At 42.6% G+C, this 26,898-nt stretch overlaps 1 protein-coding gene across 4 annotated transcripts; it reads left to right on the top strand.

The window, feature by feature from the left end:
* The first annotated feature begins 2,259 nt into the window (after nucleotides 1-2,259).
* SHISA5 (shisa family member 5) lies at nucleotides 2,260-26,898 on the top strand. 4 transcript variants are annotated; one of them, XM_075432906.1, is made up of 5 exons: nucleotides 2,260-2,355; nucleotides 5,588-5,756; nucleotides 20,392-20,507; nucleotides 21,448-21,666; nucleotides 23,580-26,898. In XM_075432906.1, the coding sequence occupies exons 1-5, from the start codon at nucleotides 2,304-2,306 to the stop codon at nucleotides 23,657-23,659; spliced, it is 636 nt and encodes a 211-aa protein (XP_075289021.1). In that variant the 5' UTR covers nucleotides 2,260-2,303; the 3' UTR covers nucleotides 23,660-26,898. The 4 variants fall into 4 exon arrangements, with proteins under 4 accessions (XP_075289021.1, XP_075289024.1, XP_075289025.1 ...); XM_075432909.1 differs by lacking the exons at nucleotides 2,260-2,355; nucleotides 5,588-5,756 and adding an exon at nucleotides 6,085-6,170; XM_075432910.1 differs by lacking the exons at nucleotides 2,260-2,355; nucleotides 5,588-5,756 and adding an exon at nucleotides 7,465-7,513.

Here is a 26,898-nt window from a genome sequence, read left to right on the forward strand (position 1 = left end):
CATGGGACCCGATGAGGTACATCCGTCAGCCATCCTCTTGTCCCAGCCACCTTGCGAGTCAAACTCTGGTGCTCAGGGTTTCCTTTCCCCCAGGCCTTTGAACACACGAAACGGGAGACGGTTCACGCAGTAGCCCTTGGGCCAGCCCAGGCAGGACAAGATGTTCCAAATGTGCTCTGCACCGCAGCCGGGGAGAAAGGCCCTGCCTGGAGTCTCTGGCAGAAAGCACCAGGGGAGACTCGAGGTCGACCCCTGGGGTTTTGGAGCTGGGGATACCGAGGATCCGAGGCTTCCTATACTCCGACTGAAAAAGAGATATTGGCAGCATGTGAAGGAGTTTGAGCTGCTTTGGAAGAGGCTGGCGCTGAAGCACAGCATCCCAACCTCTTAGCACCCCGACAGCCGGTCCTGGTCTGGATGTTGAAAGCGTGCGTCCCCTCTACACACCATGCCACTGATGCTCCATGGAGTAAGTGGGTCGCACTGATCACACAACAGGCTCGAACGGGAAACCGCAGTCGCCAGGAATGGTGGAAGTGATGGTGGACTGTCCAGAAGGCAAAAATTTTGGAATATCGCTGGAGGAGGAGGTGATGCGTGCTGGAGAGGCCCCGCTGCTTGATAAGCAGCCAGCAAATGAGAAGCAACATGCGCTGTTCGCTGATGGGCCCTGACGTGTTGTGGGAAAGCATTTGATTTTAATTGAATCACTGATTAATTGCCACTTGATCATCACTTAATCTTTAATAAAACCCTTTTAGTTAACCCCACAAAGATGACTTCTCTGAAGAATTCATTTGCGACACCAGGACAAAAACTGGACAGTGTCTGAGTAGAAAAGAAGGACTGCGAAATCCACCGTTGCAGAATCCAGGTCCAAAATGCAATTCCGGACCAAGATAGGAACCTGAAAACACAAGAAGCCCTTCTACAATAGTAGCTGGCTGACAGTGCTGAGAGTGACCAGAGGCTTCCCTGGCAGCCTCCTCCAGCTCCTGCTTTTAGAGCGTCCTGAGCCATCCTCTTGTCCCAGCCACCTTGCGAGTCAAGCTCTGGTGCTCAGGGTTTCCTTCTCCCCAGGCTTTCTGGGATTTTGCTCGGCCTTGCGACACCAGGGCGTTACACAGCTCCATTAGCTCGGTGCCGACAGAGGTGAACGGTGCCGGGGCACAAGCTCCTCCGTTCAGAGCAAGGCTGTGCGTGAGCACAGCTCATTGGGCAGCTCCACTTGGCTAGACCTCGCGTCTTCCCAATCGCAGCAGTCAAGAATAGAAGGAGAGAGTGCTGCCACCGAGTTCTCTTTTGGACCCTCTAGACCTCCCTTCTTTCCTCATTGCCTCTTTGCTGGCAGAAAAGCCCATCAGGCCTCCCAGGTTCCTCTGCCTTCTTCAGAGAGGACAGCTGCTCCTGACTTTCAGAAACCAACTTTCCTGCTGCATTAAACCTGCCAGGAAGGCACTTGGTGCATGCACCCTAGGAGCACCTGTGGTTTGCCTGAAGAGCAGAGGGCTGCTCAAACCTGTACGGCCACCCCAGGGGATCTCCTTCGTGCTTTGGTCACCGTTATTCTCCGATTCAGCCTTCTAGCTCTCCGCCAGCTTCCACAGAGCTATTCACCAGTCGCTCTGCGACCAGAGCTCTTCTCCTTCCTGCACCACTTGCTGGTCGCCAGCAGGAAGGAAATCCTTTTGGATGGCTGGCATTTCCCAGGCCCCTTGTTACCCTCCTGTAGAGCACAAGTGACTTTTTTGGTCTAAAGGGCATGTGATGGGACTCAAGCCCTCAGGAACAAGTACTGCCCTGACACCCCTGAGCTCTGTGGAGTAAATTCCTTGCCAGATGTTTGCAATCTCCCTTCAAAAGGATTTCTTGGCTTACAGTGCAAGGAGGAAGGCTTCAGTTGGTAGAGCAGCAAGCAGGCTGGGGCACAGGACCCAGAACTGGGGAACGCCCTTTGGCTGCTGCAGAAACAGTGTGCAGGGGCTCTAGCTGAAGAGCCGGCCTGACCCTGGAGAGCCCGGTGAGGACCTGGCAGAGGTGCAAGGGGAGGACGAGCCGTAGGCTTCAAATTAGGCCTCACGGCGGGCCGCCACACACTAACCCCGGGCTCAGCCCCGCTCCGCCCGGGGCGAGCCCCCGCGGCCACTCCCCGGATCGCCTCAGCCCGGCTCAGCGCCTTCCCGCCCTTTTCGCGCGCCGCCGCTCCCTCCCCCGGCCGCCCCCGCCCTCCCGCGGCGCCGCCCCCGGGGTACCCGGGCCCCGGCGGATCGTCCGGCCCGCGCCGGGAAGAGGCGGCGGCGCTCATGGCGACGTGGCGGGGAGCCCTCGGCCTGCTCTGCCTGCTGGCGGGGGCCGGTGAGTGAGGCACGGCGGGGGGGGGCCCTCAGGGAGGGTTTTGGTGCGAGTTGGGCTCGCTGAGGCAACAGTGAGGCTGAGGAGTGAGGTAGGTTTGCGTTGGTACTGGTGGGCGTTGTTAGCAGCAGTGCGTGCTCCGGTAGTGACGGTGTGCACCCACCTAATGGGTGCTGTCAGACCTGAGGTAGGGCTGTTGGGGGAGAAGCCATGTGCCACAGAGCAGCTGCCAGTGACTCTTCGTGCATCCCACTCAAACCTTCACCTTTTCATGCCCAGCACAGTAAACTTCAGCCTTTTAAGGCAAGATAATATAACTACTTAAGTGTTAAGTGATGATACTGCGTAAACAGCACAGCTTATATAAAGCTAATTGATAATTGAATTCATACGTAGCTGCCAGATGCTAACATTGATAACTGAGGGGCTTTTTTCAGCAGCCCTATCTGTAGCTATCTTGTTACTGTGTGTAGAGGATGGAGCGTGTGGTCTTCCCCAGCTTTGTCATGTGGTGAGAAAAAGCAGATGTGATCACAGGACCTATCAAGCAAAGCCTCGGAAAGGAGAAGCAATCCTGATATTGTATGCGTTGGTGGCGTCGCTTTATCTAACGGATTGAATTCTGCACAGACATGTCAAGTTGAATGTGATCTTTAGTGGATCTGCAAGAGGGCATTTAGCTTGGTCAGAGTGGTAAAGGATCACAGTTTTTCTGAGGGCTGAGCTAAAGCATGGCTGAAATGCTCAGAGTTTTATCTGTAGGTACTTTGAAGGGTGAGCGTCAGAGAAAGGGTTCTTCAAGCTGGTGCTACAGCAGTAAGTGTATGCAAGCTGGCCTCGAATAAGTGGGGTTGGAAGTTAGAAGTTTTGTTACTTGAATGGGTGGAGACTTTCAGTGGCAGTAGTTTAGCAGCTCTACTCTCGAGGTGGAACTTGATCAGTTGGTTAAAGGGTTTTTGTGGTATTGATTGTGTGAAATCATCAGGCTGCCCTTTACAGGATGGGATGACCCAACCCCTCAGTAGCAGGTGTGCCAAAACAGGAGGTCATTTCTGCCTCCTGCAGCCTTAGGAGCCCTTGCGTTGTGCTGGGTTGGGTGTACACTGGACCTCTTCTGTGGGGTTTGCTGCTGTGGAGCAGGGCTTGTAGGGCCTTGCTTGACCAAAGTCAGTGATTAAAGTATGCCCTGATGAAAGATTCAAGGACTGTAGAAAAGTACAGAAAGAAGTAAACAAGAATGGAAGCAAAGATTCATAAAGAAATGGGACTGAATGATCTGCCAAGAAATGCAATTGGCAAGTAAAGATGTTACTGTGAGGAAGTTATATCCTGTACTAATGAGTAAATAGATATATAATCAGTAGTTATCACCATAAATATTAGGTATAATTTGTAGCTGTCACTAGAAAATTGCATGTTCCGATGAGATAATCTTAAAAATAGTATATAAGAAACTGAATCTATGAATAAAGTTCGACATTTGCAGCATTCATATGGTATGCGTATGCTTTGTCCATCTTCACCACGGACATGTCGCAACACTCTTCTGAAGTGATTCAGATCATTAGGCTGGCAGAAAACCAGCTGGGGAAAAATAGTCCCTCAAACCCCTAGCTGATCTGCTGATCAGCTGGTGAATTGAATCAGTTGAGGAAGAGTCTCTGGGTGCCACAGCTGATGCAAGAAGAGAGGAACAAAGTAGAGGCACCAGATTCTTTTCTCTCTTGGTGTACTTGGGCCCTTGTCAGCTCAGCTGCCTGAGAACTGGACTAGAGCTTTGGTGTCTGTTACTTTATTGTGCTGCAGTGGCGCAGCTGTGAGATGGAGTAATTTTGTTGGCTGCTTTGTTTGTAATTTCACAAAGTATTTTGGAATCCATTTAGCTACCTATCACTTCATTATTTGTGATGCAAGAAGGAAAGAGTTGTTAGGTATCTGCAGAGGAAAAAATTGGTGAACCAGGCATAAGCATGCATAAACACATTTGTAGAAGTACTGGGGTACTGGTACAGAATTTCTTTCCTTGCGTTTGAACCTTCACATTTAACCCCTTAGAACATTTTTTTCCTTTTGATGTTGGCTGAAATATTCAGGTATGTCTTGTTGCTAGAGAGTCAAGGCTGAGTTTTCAAACAGCAACATCAGTTTAAATACAACAGGAAATACCCCTTACTTTTCTTCTGGAGGAACATGGTTTCTTGTCTTTGCTTCTTGTTTTCTTTGAACAACTGCATCTGAAGTAACTTGAGCTTCTCGGGTGGAGTCGGGTTTAGGAGCAAAATATCAGGGTATGTCATGTTTATGTGACAATGTGATAGGAAGGAAAATGAGGAATAGAAACCAGCTGACTGCAGCATTTAGCACTGAAAACTGTAATGATACTCTTGCTAAAGATACTTCTTTGGAAATGCTTTTTTGCTTAAGCTTTGAGAAGTGTTTTTACGTAACAGTTGGAAGCTTTTATTGTGTTGTTCTTTCTTTGCCCTCTCAAGCCTGAATGACTGCAATGTGAGAGAGAAAACAGCTGGCATGTTAAGGAATGTATCAGCCCAATGCAGTGCTGAAAAGCATGGCATGTCCCCTAAGAAATCCATCCTAGTATGTGAATATCTCCATTTCCTTACCATTGTAGCTGCAGCAGTTGAGACTTGCAGTGGGAAGATGCCACTTAACTGACTAGAAATCTCTGTTTTGTGCCATGGATTACCAGGATAAGGATTTTCCATGAAGTAAACAAAACAACAGGTAGAAACAACCTAGTCGCGTGGAAATCCAAATCTACAGTGAATGAAGTTGTGTTGCATCTTTTGCATCAAGTCAAGTATCTAGGAAAATTTAACATTTTCTGCTAACTGATTAACTTAGGGCTTGCGTGGGGTTTTTACTGGATCTGGCTGGTCATGTTGCTCTTCGAGTCTTTGCAGTAGTTTGGCAGGTACTTAGCAGATGTACTGAAGAGAGTATCACCAGACAGAGCATCTCATATTTGCGTGCAGTTGGTCCTTTATGTATGTGTGAACAGTTGGGAAGAGCTACTTGACAAAGACAAGACACTTTTTGTGCAGAGAGTATTTGCCTTTGCTATACTCAAAAGGAAGTAAGCGATTTGTAAGACCTAACCAAAATACTTGAAACTTGTTTAAAAGTTAACCTGGGTGAGCTGATCAATATGAGAAAGATACTTTATATGATTATTCTTTTAATTACTGACTGTTGGATTTTAACTTTTTCTCAGTTTTGGGTGAGGATTGTCAGGCGTATATTGATCATCATGGCAATGCACAACCTGCAAAATCCTGTCCCAATTTCTGCTGTGGAGACTGCGTGCATCGATACTGTTGCTCTACCGAGTTCTTAAGATTTGATGAAGAACAACAGCTCCAGTGTATTCTGCCTGATGGAAGGTATGAGGCACACTGAATGTATACAGCAGGCTGTAATTCTGTTTAATGGTTAAAAACGTACAAAGTGACCTTTCAGCTCTATATGTGGCTGTATCGAGCACCTGCGTTAATGCATGTAACTTACGTTTAAAATGGGAACAATGAGGTGGATGGATTTATGCACAAACTGGTGTGTGTTTTCTTGACCATTTTCAAACCCTATTTCATTTTTCTTTGAGCATGACAAAATTAATCTTTTACTTTTTTTAGTGTACATTACCTTTCGTAAGCATTTGGAACTTAGCAAGGTACTTGAATGAGACACAAATTCCATTTTTGAGATGAGTTCTCTTACTACAAGACCTCTGACTCAAGCAACATAAATTACATGCAGGTTTTTTCAGACCCTGATGATTACATTTCTTCTGACCCCAGGTAAGTCTTGCAAAGTCTCAGCTTTTAAAATTATATTTTTTTAGAGGGTCTTTATTGTGTAATTGATACATGTCAACAGAAAATGAAAGCAGAAATACTGATTTGTGTGTTAAGAATGTAGAGCGCTCAAACTCATGTACACGTCAGAATGTTTGAAAAAGTGGAGACATGAGGAAGAGGTTAGGTCCTGTTGTTTAGACCATAACGATCGCTGTATGTAACAGTCCATATTTTTGTTACTGAGCGGGAGGTTGTCCTCTAAAGTATTAACGCACTTGCTCTGTACTCCTCAATACTGACAGGTTAAGTCCAAAGTGGCTCAGTAAGAGAAGCTGCTTTTGTTTGAAGTTAGCCCAGAAAGCCAGACGTTCCCTGGGCCACATCTTCAGGAGGATGGGCAGTAGGGTGAGGGAGGGGATTCTGCACCCGGCTCTGGTGAGACCCCCCTGGGAGCGCTGCGTCCAGCTCTGGAGCCCTCAGCACAGAACAGACCTGGAGAGGGGCCAGAGGAGACCCCAGCAATGATCCGAGGGCTGGAAACCCTCTGCTGTGAGGAAAGGCTGGGAGGGCTGGGGCTGTTCAGCGTGGAGAAGAGAAGGCTGCGGGGAGACCTTAGAGCAGCCTGCCAGTGCCTGGACGGGCCGGTGAGAGAGCTGGAGAGGGGCTTTTGACAAGGGCATGGAGTGATAGGACAAGGGGTGATGGCTTCAAGCTAGAAGAGGATAGATTTAGATTAGGTATAAGGAAGAAATTCTTCCGCATGAGGGTGGTGAGGCCATGGCACAGGCTGCCTAGAGAAGTTGTGGATGTCCCCTTGCTGGCAGTGTTAAAGGACAGGGCTCTGAGCACCCTGGTCTGGTGGAAGGGGTCCCTGCCCATGGCAGGGGGTTGGTCCCAGGTGATCTATAAGGCCCCTTCCAGCCCAGACCAATCTGATTCTATGAGAAGTATCCCCTCGCTTTTTAGCATCTTTTGCAGTTCATTTCTGTCGATGAAGTAGAACAAGAAACAATCTCAGGCAAAACAACTTCTCTTGAGTCTGTACATTACCGTGGTGGTTACAAGCGTCCTGCTGGAAAACTTTTCTGTCTTTCGTAGCCCGGTGAGCTCCGAGGAGGGGACGGGGGTCAGCGCTGACCTGCGGCCCTGGGGCTCCTCTCCCTGCCCCGGGAACGCGGCCGCTCGACCGAGCAGCGGGCCGGCCGCCAGGGGGCGCGCGGGAGCCCCCAGCCCTGGCCGCGCCGCGCTGCGAGGGGGCGGGGCCGGGCGGCGGGACGCCGGTGGGGGCGGGGCCGGGCCCAGGCGGCGGGCGCGGGGCGGGCGGCGGCGACGGCGAGCATGGGGTAAGCGGGCACGGTGGCGGGGGGGGGGGGGGGCTCGGGTCGCCGGCGGGCAGGGCGAGCTGGCCATGCCGCCGCCGCAAGCCCGGTTAGCTAGGGCCGCCCGAGTGCGCGGGCTGGGCCGCCCAAGTGCGCGGGCTCGGCAGCCCGCAGTGAGCGGCATCGCCCCCGCCGCCCGGGAATGGCGCGGTGCGGCGAATGCTCTGCGCCGTGCCGGTTCTCCGGGGAGCGGGGCTGCCCCGCCTTCGCCGCCCGCAGGTAGACCTTGCTGGCTATGGAGGTGCCGGGGCATCGGCGTGGGGAGGGTGGACGCGTGGTCGGGATCCGGGGGCTCTTCTGGCCCGACAGCCTTCCCCGAGGGAAGGGGGGATGTGGCAGATGTTTTGGAGCAGGGGTGCCCCTTGCTCTCTGCTGGGCTGGCGGAGCTGTCTTGCATGTCTTCAGACGCGTGGTTCCAGTACAGAAGGTGTGAGCCTCGCCTGGCAGTCTGCGTTCGCTCCTGGTGCATTTTCAGCTGAAAGATAACAGACCAAACTTCCGTATCTTTGGGGCTGCAGGCACACCGAATCTGCCAGAGTAACAAAAGTTATATATAAAGAACGCAATAAATACATCTTTTTCCATGGCAATAAGCGTAGTTATTAAAAAGCACAGAATCTGATAGAATATAGTCTTTTAAAAAACAAACACCAAAACCCCTGCAGAATTGTTAAAGAAGTTGTAACCAAGGCCCACAGTCAACAAAGGTACATTTGTAAATGACAAAACTTTTAGGAAGTAGCAGCTAATTTGCTTGAATTATCTTTGTTTTCAGCTATGGGATGTGTAAAAAGAGAATCATTGATGTCTCACCTTGAGAAAATGGGTCACTGGTGACTTCTCTTTTTCCTTTCAATTACATTACAACTTTGAAAAAATTAATGCGTTGTGCAAAGGCCTAGACTTAACATCAAACTCACTTTCTGGTTAGGCAATTTTAGTAGAAAGATGGTGATTATTCACAGACATACCGCTCCTGAAAAGCCACCCGGATGTGACTCCACAGGAAAACCACTTCCCAGAACTTTCCAAAGCGATTAATGATTTTGGGTGTCTGATTCAGGGTATTTCAACATCGGGAATGAAAGTGAGTAGGACTTTCTGTGACTGCAGTCAGTGGGACACCAAGTGAGTTTTGGTTTCGTTACAGACTTTGCCCAGGTGTTTGTGTGGTATGTGTTGGTGTTTTGGGGTTGTGTTTTGGTGTTTGTTTTTTTTTAACCAAGAAGTAAGCTGTATTCCTTCTGAAAGAGTTGTCCCTGGTTTCTGCCTGCAAGGTATACTGCTCCCTCTTGCTCCGTGCCAATTTCTTTTAAAAGAAGACAAGCTTTACATTGCGTCTTGACAACTATGTTTATTTAATACTTTACTGTATGAAGGGCTGATGTCAGCTGAGATGTTTCTTTGTATCTCCAGCAAGATGAGCATAGTCTTCAAAGGGTTTGTAACAGGAGGAGAGGCAACAAGGGGCAACTTCCTTTACTGTCCTGTTCTTTCTTATGAGTTGCAAATACTACCTTTGACACTGCCCTTCAAAAGGAGGAGGTGATGGTTTCCTGGCATTAAGAGTCAGGAAGCATTTAGTTCCTCATTCTTGCATTAGGTTTATTCCTAGATCAAGTTATCACTCTGGCACATTGCCCGTAAATCTTGGCTTTTTAAGAGACTTTTGTCTCTCTGAGGGCTTGTCACAAACTGCGTGTGGACTTGCCACTGGGCCAAGTGAGCCGAGGTGTCGCTTCTCGCTTCTTGGAAAACCTGCAACAATTATGCTCTAATTCTGTGGGGGAAGTGTTAAGGCAGGGTTAACAGAGGTATGTGTGTTCTTCCTTGTCTCGTCTAGCTGAGGAGTTCTTAGTTTCCTTGTGCTTTTGGTTTTGTTTTTTTTTTGTTTCCTTGTGTTTATTCTGAGGTCTTCCACAGAAGTATGAGCAAGGCACTGGTTTTTTAGTAGGTGTCTTGTCATTATTATCCTTTTTTTAGTAGGTGTCTTGTCATTATTATCCTTTAATGTTAATATCTTTCAGTATTTAGTATGGACTATCGGATGCTATTGAGGAAGGGGTGCAAGGCACTCTGGGCAACCCTGTTAAGTGTAGTTCACAGTGCAAGCAGTTCTTGTCCTATAATCATCTTCTGGACGTTTTAGAGACAATAAATTACATTCCTTTGGAGCACCTTGATAATATACTTACAGATACTTGAGAGCATTCTGCTTCCTAGAACACTGCATTTGGAAGAAGATGTAAGCATTTTAGGAAAAGTATAAAAGTCAGTGTTGTTAACTCAGATTCTGGCTTTTTGCATTGTTGATCAATCCTTAAAGATAATTTGGAGCTCTTACGTCAGAATGTAGGCATTGGTTTCATACCGCTAAACTTGTTAAATTTTCCACCATTTTTTCCTTACATGCAAGATGACTGTACACAATTTCTACAATTTCTGCTGCCAGTGAATGTATTGTGGCAAGAGTTTACTACTGGAAGGCGTTTCACTTTTTTCCCTTTTATTTGGATTACTGAATTCTCCCCTGCTGTGCTCTGGTTTTGAAGATGGATGGTGGGTAGCAAGGTTAATTTAGTTGTTTTCCCCCTTTCATTCTGCAGTACATAATATTATTGCTGTAAGAAACTGCTGAAAGCAGAGCACTGATTCGCTGGAACCAAAGTTATAATTTGCATTGGTAACATGGTTATTTAGCCTTGGTGTGCCAATTTTCCAATAGTGACCCTTACTGGAAAAGGAAATTCGATGACTCACATCCACAGTTCAACTAATTGTGAAGTATTTGAGTGTTTAAGGAGGTGGAGTAATTCAGAACATCTGTGTGAGATACATAAGGAAATAATGTAGTTGGGGCAGCTGACAGCAGTCTTTCTAAATGGAAACAAAACTTCAAATTGTCTTTGTACACAGTTAATTGGACTGTGTTTCTGAATTAACTTCTGCCTTGAAGTTACAGCAGATTGTGTAACAGATACAGTAATGCTTGAGAAAAAGCTGTTCATCCTTACGTGATGAGAAGAGGGAGGCAGAATGACGGCCTTCCCGGGAAGCCTCAGCCGGCAGAGACAGAACAGCCCTGTTGCACTGCGGATGCGCTCATTCGGCTTTTGTCATGGGCTCATCAATATGTATTGTCTTGTGACTTGGTTCTCCTTTTGGGAAATGGGCCAAATCCATGCCATTCTGTCCACCTTTGTTTGAAATGCGACATTGGCAATAGTCTGCTCCCTGTATGTGCTGGCAAACCTGGTAAATTTCTAACTCTGGAAGAAGTGATTATCCCAGCTTGCTGTCTCTCAATTTGTGTGTTTTCTCCATAGACAAAGTAAAAAAATACAGTGATATTAAACTATGCCCCATTTCTCCTCCTTCTCTCCTGTCACTGTCGGGGACTTCAGTTTATACTTCACAGTGTATTTGGATGCTGCAGCGTCTGTAATAGGTTGACAATGACAAGAAAATAAATTAGGAAGGTTATTCGTTGGAAGAGAACTTCTCAAAATGACAGCAGAAGATTTAATGAGCAGAAGATTTCTTTTCCACTACTGATCCTTAACATTTTCTGTAATAAAATAGTTACAGAACAGGCTCTGTATGCAGTTTAAGGCTTGCATCCAGACACAAGCTAATCTCACCGAGGAATGTAAGCATCTTGTCTAGAAAAAATTGAGATTTGGGTTTGAAGCTGTTGAAAAAGTTGTTCTATGCTTTTTACTATCGTGAAAAGTAAATATAAGCTTGCACAATTTGTAAGTGTAACTTACAAATTATAGAGCATTTGATTTTGTTCAGTGTATTTGTTAACAGCTGACAAAGCAGTTGCGAGTTGCCATCAATGATTTCTCAGCTGCCTGCTTCAGGCAGTGGGCTTAATGCACTTGCAGGTTTGTTCGCTCTGAAACAAAGATGGAAGGAGACATTGAAAAATTCTGTCCTGACTTGAGGCAGATGTGCATGGTTGGGTTAGCGTGCTCTCGTAACTACAGAACGCTGTTTCACGGCAAAAAGCAAGACAACTTGGCCTAAACATGCAAAGGCACAGTAAGATTAATCACTTGGATTACATTCAGGAGCTCATTTTTCTGTGGGTGTGTATTGTATTGACTGTATGTAGTTGCTAGGATAGAGTGCTCTCTTACCTAACTCTGTGGGCTTTGCTGTGCCTCTATACAGTGTAACTCTGAAAACAGTAAATTTTTAACATACAGGTTGACTTTGGAGAGAGCTTGTCAAAGCAGCTGCAGGCAGGGTAACCCTCAGAGGAGGGTCCTGTAGCCCAAGAAACAGAGGATCCTTCCTTGAAAACATTGTTAAAAGACGGTGATTGGTTGTTATTTAGTTGGATCTGTGAAAGTTGGAGTGTGTGGGTTCCAAAGCTAGCTCCAACTCAGCCGTTTCATATACTTCCATAAAATAGCTGTGGCACGAGGTGTAGCCAGATGCATTTGCGATCGATTGTGTTGTAGATGTATTGTGGGAGGAAGAGAATGTCCTTAAATTGTCTAGCCTTTTAAAACTGCAGTTGTAGGGTTTGATGTGAAACAAACAAGTTAGTTTAATTTCAGGAAACTTGCAATTGTATGAAGATTGGCCTTTTGACAAAGTCTATTTTTATTAAAAACACTTTATACCATTCATTTTTAATGTGGCAGTCCTCCCTGTGTTTGCTGGCAAGATCTCTGGCTCTCAATTCTACTATTGGGAAACCTCTATTTCTTTTAAGTTCTGGAAGGAACCAGTTGTCAGTCAGTTCTGTGACTTTTTTATGAAGGTCTTTTTAATGATGAATACCATTTAAAAGGAGAAGTAGTGGTCAGCCAGATGTGACCTCTCTTGCAGAGGTCTGTTCTTATTTGTGCAGTGATAGATTTTTTTATTTTATTTTTTTTCCTTGGTGATCATCGTTGTGCTGGATGAGTAATACTTCTCCCGAAGAGCCGGAGAGCAAGGCAGTGTGTCAGTTCAAAGCAGTATAGGATAATTAATTTACCTGATTTAAACTTTGCTCCTGCGGGAACAGAGTGTTTCTAACTCTTACACATGTGATGACATATGAGTGATGTAGGTAAGGAAAAAGGCTTGTTTCGTGTAAGAGCTGGTTTATGTGGTAAGCAAAGCTGGTGGGTGTAACCTAGTCTAAACTTCCTTTGATTGCAGTTTCAGTGTGTTTGGCAAGTCATACCCTGAATTGCAACTTGCCAGAAAAAAGTGTTTGTGGGGTGTTTTTTTTTTTTTTTTTTAACTTCAACTCTTTAGCCAAGTTAGTTTCTGATTAGTTTTTGAAACCTGCTTTCTAGAATTAGTATGGTATTGGCAGTAGCAAATTCATAGTATTACAGTTGTTGTTTACATGGGGAAAATTTTCTATGGTACTTAATGAAGTTTTTTCAGTTAAACTTGTTCTATTAACAATTTCAGAAAAAGCCCTTACATGGCTTTTATGTTGGTCCCAAATTTTAATTAGGGTGGGGGGTATAACATACTGTAAAATTGAACTGGGATCTTAATGGTAGAAGGGGAACTAACTCACTGTTGGCCTTAAATACCTGTGCCTGTAATCAATCTGCATTCTCTTTTTGCCACTAAAGGAGCATTTTAAATTTATTTTCTATAGAAGCAAATGCCTTGTGTTGTGTTTAAGGACAGTTTTTATGCTGAAGGCCCAATGGACTTGTCTCAAATGAAGCTGCGGGGTTAATCCTTGCACTGTTGGTAAAAGACTTTAGTCCCTCTGCATGCAGCTCTGACTTTTGCCCTTCTTATGTGCATATTTTTAATGTGCCAGTCACCTATAGCAATCATTCTCAGCTGTCTATGAAATGTCCAATAGTAGATTTCCTGGGAAGCTTCCCTGGAGAAATGTATTTTTAATAGGCATTACAAAGGGATTTATGTAAATAAACATATTTAGTACAAGTGAACTGTTTATAGAGATGAGATGCCTATATACATCTTCTATAACAACCTGTTGGATCTGAGTGTCGGATGTCTGAGTAAAACCACAAACTCCGGGAAGTTCCCTCCCTGTCGCTCTCTTGTATAGGCTGTTTAAGAACTTGTGCTAAACCTGTTACAATTGAGAAGTTAGTGTCTTTTAAAAAAGTAGTAATTAGCTTTACTTCCAGGAAGTCTGTGTGTATGAAATTAAAGTTTATTATTTTGGGCTTAAAGTAACCCACATCAGCTTCCTATTTGAACAAATAGAAAAAAGGACCTATTCAGTACATATTTAGCAAACTTTTTCTCAGGACTCTTGAATTCTCTTTCTGTAAAACTTTTGTAGTTGCAGGGCTTCTTGGCTTACCATGGCATTATTGTTGTTGGTTTATTATTGGTTCTCATGCCAGAGCTGGCTTGGCTGGTGCGAGGAGTTGCTGGGCTGTGCTCAGCTGTGTACGTTTGTCCTGACTTCAGGGATGTAGCTCAGGGTTGCTTACACTGCAGGTAAGCAGAGGTGTCTCAAGGGTTGTTTTGGGGGGCTCCTGCTGCAAACCTCCCTTCTTTTTGGGGGTACCCAGAAAGAACTACAGAATGTTGTGGGAAGTTTTAGTGGCTTTCAGTGGGAGTTAGTGTGTCTGTGCTAGAGCAATTTACAGTTAGTGATGGTGTACTGCACTAATGGGTTAACCAAAATGAGATTAAGCCATTTTCCTCATGTTGAGGAATTGTATGTGAGCAGGACCCGGGGCGGGGGGGGGAGACGGGGACGTTCAAGTGGTCACTTGTGTTAACGTTTGCCAGAAAGACCAACGCAGACATCACAGTTCCAGTCTACACTTCACTGCATTGCATAGCTTATAGAATGACTTAGCAGTTACTCAAACCTGCCAGTCTGATGATACTATTAAGATTTCGTAGTTTTGAAACCATGCTGTTTGGTCTGAGTCTTAAGCTGCCTGACGCCCACTTCAGGAATCACTGGGCTCTTGTTTCTTAAACACTTCATAGTCATGTAGAGATCTCATTTTGGGGAGATGGCCCCTGGGTGAAACAACTGGAGCAGGCAATGGCTGGCACCAGCAATTAGTGTGATTACACCTGGACTATGAGGCTTAACTCTATGGTGAATATTTGGATTGTCTCCATGTGCTGAAGCTCCTGTGGGCCAAAACCCAGCTGTGCTAAATAAGGCTGGTCAGTCTGTCAGTGTTAAAGTCATGCTCAGCCTCACAGGAGCTTGCTTTTTATGTAATAGTAAATGTTTTTTTTAGTCTCTAGCAAGTTACTTCTTATGTTTTGAATCTTCATACTGAAATACTAAACTGAGGAAGTGTGTTGTTTGTAAAGTGGTAAAAGCTGGTTTCTGAGACACACTTGGGAAGTCATACTGCTTCAACTTAAAAAAAAAAGTTTGTCCTTTTATTTTCCTGCTGAACTTGGGAGGAGTGTTTGGCATTGGATGGCTGTTTCTAAAATGTTGGACTTAAGAAAGCATCTCGGACTTGTTTGGTCATGCTCTATACCTGAGTCAGGGCAAGTCTGGATATTTACCATTCTGATGCATTTCTGGGAACTGTATCCTTTTCTGGAGCAATAAAAAATGATATGTGTATCCTCAGTCATTTTAGACTTATAGGAATGGCCTAAATTATCTTCTGAAGTCTTTCCAGACCACTCTGTGTTACAGCCATAACTCAATATTTGTAAATGTTTATTTTTAAAAGCAGCCATGCTAACATGTTTCTTATAGCATGGAACAAATCTTGAAATTGATTAAAACTTACAAAGTAAATAGGCTGCTTAAACTAAATTTTCAGAACTAAGTGGTCTATGTTCATTTGCTCATTTTTTTGTTTTTTCAAGATAAAAGTTGCAGTGTGTCCCACTGTCATGAATGCATGGGTATGCAAGAACTTTCTTTACAGCAGGGCTTACAAGATGTTTCCAACTGAATTGATTCAAGCTATTAAGGAGGTTTAAAAATATGTTGCTGGAATTGAAACTTGGATATTTTAAAAGGCCTTAAATACACTCAAATAATTTTACTTTTTTTTTCCATTTGACAAGTGTTTAAGCTTGAGATCTCTGATGTGAACGACTGGCTTGAGATTTAACTTCTACAAATAGTACTACTTAGGTCCTCGGTTTGATTTTCTCATTTTAATATGTCCATTGCATCTCTTTCAGTACCAAAAGGGGTAAAACAGGCACTAGTCATGGAACTCCCTTTATGTGAACTGATACATATTTTGAATAATTAGAAAACTTCAAAGGTAAGGTGAGTCTGTGAGGTACACTGATTACATGTACAATTTAGTGATTTCCAAATGGTGAGAGAATAGAGCTGGAAGCAGAGCAGGGCAAGGAAGAAGGGAGGCGGTGGTAGGAAAGGGCAAGGAGTAATTGCTTAGTATTTACTTCCCATGGATTTTATGAGCAGTTGCAGTTTATCGTTGCTGCAGCATAACTGCTGTTAGGTTTGGGTTTGTTCTCAGTTTTGTTTTCTGTTAAATTATTGGCAAAAGTTAGCTGTTACGTGAAGAGAGAGAAGCAGGAAATGGCAGTGAATGAGCTCAAGCTGCTTATAACAGTGTGTGCTTTATTTAGAGACTATGGTATCTATAATGTGGGAGTCTGGAAACCCATGTTCAAACTGTGACACCAGCAGAGCGTTCTGATCTGGTGCTGTGGCCACCGTGATTTCTGCATGCTGACGTTTGCAGAATGCAGAGGTTAAGGTGTGCTTTTTCGTCTGGGTTTTGTTTGTTGTTTTTTTCTCTTGGTTAACCATTCAGGGGAAGAATCTTTAAGCTACAGTCCTTCATGTCTGTTTTCTTTCACTTATATGTAATGCTAACAGGTGGTAATTAAATTATCATTTATTGTGAATATATTTTTTTCCAGATGTTTTCAGAGTCCTTTTAGATAGATTTGTCAAGTGAAAGTAATTAAATGAAGCAATAGTTTTAAGAAAGAAATATAGGCTTTCTGGAGTTAGCACACTGCAGGAGACTTTATATAGTATCTGGAATATCTTCTTTCCTGAAGCTTGGACGGTTCACTGAGTATAGTATGCTAAGCACTATTCTAGCCTCACTTGAGTGATATCTTCTATTACTGGTAGCATTCCTGCACTTTATTCAGTAATTTTACTAGTGGGATATTACTGAATGTTCAGAATGTTTTGGTCTGTAGTAATTACACAGTATTTCAGTGGGTAGAACTGAATCACAGTGTTTACACATGCAAACGCAGAGCCACGCTCTAAAGTATATGCATCTAACACATCTGTGCTTTAAATATGTGTCTCCATTTAGCTCTTTAAAAGATGTATGCAAAGTATCATTATGCTATGGTCGTGTCATTTTAGCAAAGACAGACAAATGATGAAAATGCACAGGGTGTCTCTAACAACTTGGTGAAAATAAGGATATGGTGGGTTTCTTTCCCTGGGCTTTGCTGTTCTTGCTTTCCTTATTAGCGATAGTAAATAGACAATGAGATATGTGCTTCAATGAGCAGAAAACTTTATTACAAATATGCAAATGGAGGCTATGCTTCAAACTAACCAATAATTATGTGTTGGTGGCCAGCTTGGCTGCAGATAGCCTTGTGTTGTTTCATCTCTTCTCATATCAGAACTGAATTAGATTGTGAGAGATAGGGGAGCTCTGCCGGTTTTCTGCAGGTTTAGGTTATTTATGATGAGTAGACATATCTCCACTTTGTTTTCTCCGTTTCTTAGGTTTGTTTGATTTTGCCCAGCCTTTGCTAAAGTTCAAAGAGGTTCATTGTGGAAGTGAAGAATTCTAGTTGTCTGTCAGGCCTAATTACTTTCCTTGATACGAAAATTTCTTTCCCTGGCATAGTTTTAGGAATTATCCACTAACAAAAATACCCACTAGCAGAAAAGTTTTTTCCTGCTTTACTGGGGGAAAAAGCCCAAGGAAGAACCTAGAAGACTCTCTTGTTGTTTCTGCTAATGCTGCTTGGTAATAATTGTGTGTAATGGAAATGTTAACTTCCCTAGTGAGAGAGCTTTCTCTGGGTTGTTACAGAAGTGGGGACAAGATCAAGGAAAATGCTGTTGGCACTCCACAAGTGGCACTAATGGTAGTTAACATTTGTTGTCATGCAGCTTTTAGTGGTGTCCATAGTTTCACAGACATTTGTGCTGTTTCTTGTGATGCCGTGAAAAGCCAGAATTGAAGACTCAATAGTCGGCAGACTATTAAGCGGGTATTCTTTATTGCAGCGCCGGGCACACGGGGGATCTCTCCTCCAAACGTGTGCACCGAAGAGACACAGTTACTAGGTATTTATGCTATGTTAACATACATATTCATTACATTTGCAAGAAATGTTTATCATAGTAATGGCTTTTCCGATAACCCATTAATATATGGTAATGTCCGTCGCATATGTTTGTTTGGCGTCTCTCGGCAGGGGTCTTCAGATTATCCTGCAGCCTCCTTATCTCTGTAGTTTGCATACCTGTTCTCCCAAGGCCCAGGCGCCTAAAGGGATTATTCAGGAGTCCCTTGTCTTGCAACCGTCCGAATTATTCACAAAGAACCAAGACTTGTTTCTGACCACCTGAAGTGATAACATCTCCTACATGTTACATGTGTTACTTTTACAGTTATCACTTGATAACATTGCAATCAAGATGTTGAGTCTAACATATGAATTCATTGTGCACACTTCTCTCTTTCTTCTCCGGTGTATATATGAATTTATATAATGACTGTCTAGTAAGGACCTGTATAGTTAATCTAAATTCCACAGATCGCTCTTAAATCTAATGCATTTCTGCATAAACAAGTGTTCGGCTTTTTGTTTTTTTTCCAAACTAACTTTATGTATGTTTGCCGTTGGCATCATGGATAGGAGGCAGCCCATGTTTCAGGATGTGGTATCATTGTGTGTTTATCCCCATTCCCCCTAGAGATTGCATGTGTGTCTTCCTTTTTATACCAGGCTTGAAAAAAATGGGATTTTTGGATGGAGGTGAGCTGGCTGTGAATTTACTGTGCTGAAGTGAGACTAATGCTCGTGAGGATGGGGGGAGCACTCAAACACAGCATGGTTAGGGATGCATTGCTGTGTGTGAGTCAGCGTAAGAAAAACATTCTGTAAAGGTGCAAATGAAAGTGAGAAAGCATGCATGCAGCTTTAAATTTTGCACATGTGTTGCAATCATCTGTTTGCTTTCCTGGCAGTGTTTCTGAAATGGCTTCTGTGAATTCAGGAGGTCACAGCAGTTCCTGCTTGCTATTTTACACGTAAATGTTTGGGTGCAGTGACTGTAGGCAATCCACAGTATTAGATTTAGTACTTGAGGAGTAAATCCATAGTGTTAAATTTAGTACTTCACAAAATTAATGCACAATTTAGATACAGTTAGATAAAATCATTGCTCAGATTCTTGAAAGGGATTTGATCCAGGTTTTTTCTTCTAGCTATTGCAGCAACAGGGCAAAATTGATGGAATCTATCTTGGGGGGGAAAAAACACGCATTTAAAATTGAACCTGTTTTATTTGTCAATGCTATGTTCAGTGTCCAGCTCACTGAGGGTTAAGTTGCTCTAGAAGACTGAGATGAAGTCTTCTGAATTTGGACTAGGGATAACAGAGCACTTTGCATTTTCTTACTTCAGTGCTTTAACCTTCTAGTGTCGTTGATACTCAGAAACAATTTTCACATTTCATGGCTGTTTTGTAGCCGACAGAAAATTGCTGGAGGTTCTGGAGATGTGTCACTTTGTTTAAAGCTGTTAGCGGGAAACTGAGCAGGAAGAAAACTAGAGAGTTCTGTAGCCAAAAATCTCTACGAAGAAGCAAAAACAGGATGGATATAAAACCAGCTCTCTACTTGTTATTTTAGAGCTTGTTGTTCATGAAGACTGACTTCCTGCAATTGTTCCCAAAACCGATGCATGGTGCATTTTTTTAAGAAATAAAAATGCTGGAGGATTTGGCTTTCATGGAAGAAGGGCTTTATTGATTTCAGACAGTAGGGAACAAGCCCTGTGGATTAACACTTAAAAGGCAGTTATCACTGGCGTTTAATGCTTTACAGAGTTACTTTTTCTTCCCTGTGTGGTAAACAGAACTTCTAAACGGTCATCTCCAGTAGCTTTATGTCTGCCTTCATCATGTGGTACTCATCACAGAGGTTAAAGCTGGTGTAATCTTTGGCCTTTCCGTACCAGGCTGTGGTGGTTTAGGCAGTGTTTCTGTCTCCCATAACGTAGCAGAACATACTTGTTGTTGCAGTGAAGTTGGCAGAACTTCAGATCTTTCAAACGAAAGTTTCATGCGAAACGTGTTTTCTAAAACAACTGTTTACAAATACTAGGGAACCTGCTAAGAATCTGCAGCATCTGCTCAGTACCAACGTTGTCTCAAGATTGGGCCTGGGAGGTCTTACGGATGCGTGAAGAACTTGCTGTCATCTCGAAGTCCGGGGTGCTTCCTTTCAGGCATGCCTACCTGTATGTTCAGGACAGTCAAGCAATGCTCGGAAAATTAAGTTGTCAGACTACTAATTTTGAAACTTTATTACTGTAACTTTTTGGAATAAAGGGACACACAGTTGCACTATAATAACAAGAGTCCCAGTTGCACTAAAATGAGAGGGACTGAAGACTGGCGTTGGGTCCTTGTGTACAGGGGAGCATGCTCCTCAATAGGGGTTGGTCAGCTCCACTGGGTGAGCAGACCTGACCTCATGTAGCTCTGCATTTGACAGTTGTGTCTTATTCAAACGCATAAAGTTGGTGAGAGTAACAGATTGGAGTAGGATCAATGTGTTTGCTGCAGAAGGTTAGGTTAAAGAGTAACAAATTTGTGTGAAAGACTCTTACTACTTCTGGTGGTATCTTTCTTGCAGTTTTGGAACCCTTGTTGCGATTGGAGTTACTGTTTGTGCAGTGATTGTAGTTACTATTATTCTGTGCCTCACCTGTTCCTGTTGCTGTTTGTATAAAGCATGTCGAAGACCACGGCGTAAGTACCTGTGTATTTTCTTTTTCACATATTTAAACAAGACTTTACTTTTTTTATTTTCCTGGAAAACTATGTTCCTATAAAAGGTGAAAATAGTCTTGCCTTACCTCTCTACTACAAAAGTTTAAATACCTAAACATTAAGCATTTAAGCTGGTTCAGAATGGGAAGTTGCAGAGAGATGTTTTGGAGTATTTTGGGGTTGGGGATTTTTGCAGGTTTGGGTTGGGGGGGGTCTTGTTTGTTTAGGTAAGCAGGGGATGGAATAAAATTTTAAATTTTTCCCAGTCTCTTAAAGATACACCTGAATAATAAACCAAAGGCCCTGGACTGCAAGAGTGTGATCTTACTGCAGTTTATTAAAAGTGTTAATATTCCCTTAGTCCAATAAGAGATATGAACCAATGATCCAACATCAGCTCCCGCAAAAATCGATGATTTAGTCTGTATTTGCCTTTCTGGCTGTTATTTAGGGAAGCATCTATTAACACATGGATGTATTAGTGTGTAGAGAACATATAAAAGGAAACTCATCTGGGCAGTCGTGGTAGAAAGCTCCTTACCTAATAAAAGAGATCTGTATCACCTGAATCCTTAAAAGCAGGTAATATTTAAAGATGAGCAGTTTTTTCTGTCTCATACCACATGACAGATAACTTGGTTGCCAAAAAAATTCTTTGATCTCTGTGGTTGAGAAACAAGGAGATAAGTTGGCTGCTGTCCCAGTACATGAAGGCTCTCATCACCAGAGGTCAATGGAAGGATATTTAGAGGCATACATTTCTAAACCTTTTGTGGAACTCTGAAAACGAAATTGCCCAGGTTTTGAAGTGAGAAATTGATCCTCAGAGAGAATGGTTTTTTACAGTACTGTTGTTGGCTGTCCCGGGTGATGTCTGAGAACTACCAGCACTAACCATGTTCCTTTTGCTTCTTTGTAGCTGTTGTGGCCACCACTACTTCCACTACAGTGGTTCATGCTCCCTATCCCCAACAACAGGGAGTGCCACCCAACTACCCAGCAGCCCCGTACCAAGGATATCAGCCGGTGGCTATCCAGCCACAACCGGGAATGCCGGTAGCGCCGTACCCTGCACAGTATCCTCCCCCTTACCCCATGCAGCCATCAGGACCCCCAGCTTATCATGAAACAGTGGCAGGTAAGGCAACATTGAGTGTTTCTTCATCTCTTAAATAGCTAAAGAGACAGTTGTATTGGAGCCCATCTTGTATTATTTACATTTACTATTTTCTATGACTATATTAATGTAAATGTAAACAAATTCATAAAGCTCGGCTTATGGTGGATGCTATAATTCACCCTTGCTGAAATTTCCCCATCCCCATTTCTATATTAAGCATTGCCAACACAGCTTAATGTCCCCTTGCAAAGTTTGGTGGTATGTGGGACTGTTGGTGGATTTGGTAGAATGTTTTACTAATTAATCTGAAATTTCATATTAAAATCAAAGTCCCAATTAACAGGTATAGTAGTTAGATGTTTCTACATACGCTTTCTAATCTAATGTTTGCTAGATGTTTTAATCTATATGCAGATGGCATTTTCTAGTAGTTTGTCACTGTGTTTCTAGAATAACAAGTCTCTGATCAACTTCAGATAAGTTTGTTGATCACTAGCAGTTAGAATTATTGGGATCTTTTTTGCTTCTGCTTTCCTTCTTTCACAGCATTGTTTTAATGCAGCTTTATTGTTGCCGTTAATAATTCTCACTTCCGCTGGGAATAGCTGTACTCTGAACAGTTGGGTCCTGGCTGTTCAGAGAGGCCGAAACTAGGCTGTTATCTGGCCTAGGATCTTCAAACAAACCACGCTGTTCATCCTTCTAAGTAACAAGCAAAGTATAGTCCTGAATAGTAGATGATGCCCTTAGAAAGTAACTGTTTCATGGCAACTCAGATATAAAAATGGCTGTTCATAGTCTTAAGCATTTGTAAACCAGTTAGAAATTTCAAATTAACAATCTGCAAACCAGTCCTGCATGTAAAAATAGTGACTTGGCAGGTCTGTTGGCTTTATTTGTCTGTTGTAAACTCTGAAGAAGCTGAGCGTTTTATGGGATTACCCCAAAGCACTTTGGCTACATCTTTATCATGTGAGGAATCCAATAAACTAGTCATTTTGCTCCTCCTGCTCTTTGGTTTCTCAAACTGTTGCTGGTTTGTTAGTTCTTAATTTTTTTTTTTCTGGGAAAATCTCAAAGCACTTTCTATGTGGTCAGCTAAGAATGCTTCACAATGAGGGCTCTTTTTCTTTATTTCTCTTGTGTATTAAACAAGGGTCAGTCTCTTAATTAGGTCATCTGCAAGGAAGAGGATACCTTCTCAGTCACAGAGGAGCCAAACCCACTCACTTTACACGATCAGCGAAAGATAACCACGTTTGTATGTTCCAGGGATCTGATCAGGTGCTGCATTATTTGAGCTAACTTGTGCTATTTGACAGACCTGAAAATGAAGATGCCACTTGAGAGCAGCTTGTCTCAGAATACTAGAAAATAAGGCTATCTTCTGAGCGATACACATCTAGTATATATGTCAAACTCTTTAATGTACTTGGTAGTGGTGGGACACTTTTTTCTCTTTTAACTTTTTAATTAACTCTGTGACATTTACCAGGAAAGCATTTTCCTTGAAGGAATCCTAAGATACTTTCTCTAGTCCTTTTACCCAATGTTTTTTTTTCACTTCTTGACTTACTATCAGGTATATGCTCTGCCTTCCACTGTTTTTTGGACCAGATATGTTCTGTTTTCTTCTATGTTCTTCCCTGAAGGCTAACCATGTGCTTGTTGCTACAATAATACACAAGTACATTTGAGCATCAAAAAACAAACAAATAAAACCACCACAAAAACAAAGGGTTTTTGTGATTTTACTTTTGAAATGCAGATGCTTTATGAGTTAGCAGAAACTGTTCTCAAGTCCAGTTAAGATGCCAGATAAGTTGAACCCCTTAACGGTGTGCTCAAAACACAAGTTGCCTTTATAGATGTAGAATTCAGAATGTAAATTTTACAAATCTGGTTTTTTTTCTTCTGTTTTGGTTTTGCAGTTGGTGCTGGAGCACCTTATCCAGTCAGCCAACCACCTTACAACCCTGCTTATATGGATCCTCAGAAGCCCACCTATTGAAAAGATCTTCTGTTATTCTTCTGCATACAAAACTTTTTAAAGTATAGTTTGTGCTGTTTACACCATGCAACTGTAGTATATTTTTCTGGAAGACAGCAGTCTTTTGTCTAAGTGAGAGTTAATTCAGTATCTTTTTTTTTTAATGCTTCGAATACAAGGAGTATTTTTCTTGCAGAAGTTGTCAATTTATACCTCAAGCAAATACAAAAAGAGATTTTGTTCTAGATACAACAAGAAAAGCATGAAGGAGGAGTGCTTCAGAAATAAGAACCACAATAACATTTGCTGTGTAATAATTTTGGAAGGAATGGTCCAGTGTGAGCATTAGCAAACACCCAAAGCTGTAGCAATATTTTGCACAGTATTAAAACATAAAAACTCAGTCTCTAAGAAACTACCTGATATGTGTTATGTATGTTCTGCCTGTTTTGAAGCTACTGTTGGTAGGTAAGCTACAATGCAATACATCTCATTTACCATTCAAAAGGGAATTTTCCTTTTTTTGAAACACATTTGCCTTCAGTAAGGGGTAGCAAACCATATTTAATTGTCTATGCACTAGTTGCATTTTTCTGTGCTAAATAGCATTTGTTCATAATTTCCTTGTTTTCTTTCACAATTTTAAGGCTTAAAAACTGTGCCTTCATTGGGTGTTTTCTCAGACCATTTTAATTTATAACTAGAAATTAACAACAAAACCAAACCTCTGCCACTTAGTAGAACAAATAGATCAAAATCTGAAAACCTGAATTCTTCATAAAAATTATTGGACATGTATTTGTTCAAGTATTATTGGACAAGTTTGCTTAAGTTTTATGTTGTTGAGTCTGGAGGAGAAATTAGCACCTTAATCATATGTTAAGCAGAAGTACCTGCCAGTGTTCAGTCCTGTGTCATCAGAGGGAAGGAATTTATTTTACAGGACAGATGGGATGTCAAAAATAGATTGGAGTTTTTAAATGCTTAGGGTTTGTCACTGTCTGTCTCTAGTGGGATCTGTAGATGGCAGGAACCTAGGGATGGTAGATCTTTATAAACTTAGTCTGCGTTTGGATAATAATATGGAGGGGGATAAGAAATCTCAGCCCAACATGCAGTAGAAATTAAACCTCCCTTTTGTCTTCAACATCGCCATAAAGCTGAGGAGAAGATGAGAAGTCAGGGAAAGGAAGAGTGGTTGGATTTGGTCACGGTGAGGTAGTTATTTTCAAGAAGGTAGTGCTTGCAGTCATGAAACATCTTGAGACATCCTTGTGACTATTACCAGTATTTGAAGGGCTTTTGCCTCTATACACCTTGTATTGATCAAGAAAATAATGATTTTTTTTTTTGTGCCCTCTACAATTCTATCTTTTCTAACATTGAAATACAATTTGTTATTCCTCATTAGAGCTATATGGTCTGTTGTATGTATCACTGTGATGTAATTAGTGAAATAATTTTGACATATCTCATACGCTGATTTTACTTTTTTAGAGGCGCCACTAAGCCATTTGTCCTGCAATTCTGCATTTAGAGTATATTACTGTTTGAAAAACATTGATGGTGGCATTGTTTTACCTCCTATGAGGGATAGAAACCACTGCTGTCAAAGGCAGCCTTATTTCTCTTCCTGATTTTTGAATCTGTTTCTGGGTTATTACAGTTCTTTTTTTCAAGAAAGTCTTCTGGGCATTTCAGAAGAAAACCTGTAGTATTTTTTTAGTGTTGGGATTCATGACAACCTGTGTCCCTCTGTTACACCTCTGAGTGGTGAAGTGAGTAGCGTGAAGTGGTGCCCAGAGGCACTTGCAGAGCGTGCATGCCTGCTAGCATGGTGCTCAGAGGCAGTCGCAGAGCGTTCGTGCCCTCTGTCTGTGTGTTCCTCCTCTTTCCTGCTTCGTAAGCTGAGAAATGGGCAATGGTTCATTGCACTGTTAGGAGTTCTATGAGAACAACCGAAAAATGGACAGCATCTCCTGGATGGAGGATGAAGTGTTTCGCTTAAAATCTGGAATTTTTATGTGTGGGAGGGCACTGAATAACTGCAAAATAATTCCCTTGCTATAGATCCTATGTAGCCCTGTGTGTTGATTCATATAGGAGGAGGGCAGCAGTTGATTCATATAGAAGGAGGTATTCCAGCACCTTTGTTAGCGAGCGACCTGGATGGAGTCTGGCCAGTGAGATGCAGCCAGCGAGCACAGCTGCTGTGCAGCTCTCAGAGCTCTCAGAGTGCAGGTACAGTGTTTTAGTGTTGGGCTTCATGAGGTGGTAACTCTGCACCTCTCTTCCTTTCTTCCATCTGATGTGACAGTGTGCAGCTTGTGGCAGTGTTAGTAAGGTTTTGTTTTTGTTATGAAAGGAAAATCTGCAATTTGAGAAGTTGGCTCAATAGTCTGCTGTCATTCCTAAGGAAAAGAGAGTAGGAGAACAAAGTGGCAACAATGAGATGTCCCCAAATCTGAAGTTTTGGTGTGGATGTCATACAGACCAAATTGCCCTGAGCACCACTGTATGTGGAGCAGTGGGAGGAGATGAGGGATAGTGGTAAGGAGCCTGAAAATTTACACCTTTCCTTCAGTGAACATATGCCAATTAGAACTATGTAGAAGTGAAGAGATGAATCGTTAATATAAAAGCAACTACTTTAGTAGTAGTTGTACTACTTCAGTTAAAAAACTCTTTGAAAGAAAATGGTCCACTTTCCTCACTCAATGATTGGAGCACCTAAGCAGGTCTTTTCTTACTGATAGTGTATTAATCGTTAACAATACAGTGTAGGACCAAATTTTATTCAGTTGTTGCCATGCAACCTGTTGGAACTTGTTTTCGTACAGTTAAGAGAATGGGATGGTTATAGAAAAGATGGAGAAGTTGATCCATAAACTTTTAGTTTAAGCACTGCTGATGTGTCAGTCCAAGTAGCTATTGGCTTCATGTCAAACTAGTTATCTACAGTGCTGTAGGGGAAGGGGAATGGAATGAAAGTTTTAAATGTGGAGAGTATATGTTCATATTTTTAATTCTGTAAGTGCCTTTGTTTCAGAAATGTTTTGTGAAAATAAATACAGTAGAATATTCTGTTGTACTGAATTTACTAGATAATCATTATTGACTTTGTTATATACTGTAACCTAGCTTTGTATGTTGTTTGTAGTTTAAACGTAAGTATTCAAAAGAAATGGCATAAACTCTGTGCACCTTTGTAATAAACGCAGTGTTTGAAGTATATTTTTATTTTGTTTTCTTGGCCTCAA

The sequence above is a fragment of the Opisthocomus hoazin genome, chromosome 11, assembly GCF_030867145.1.
Source record: "Opisthocomus hoazin isolate bOpiHoa1 chromosome 11, bOpiHoa1.hap1, whole genome shotgun sequence".
NCBI classification, from domain to species: domain Eukaryota; kingdom Metazoa; phylum Chordata; class Aves; order Opisthocomiformes; family Opisthocomidae; genus Opisthocomus; species Opisthocomus hoazin.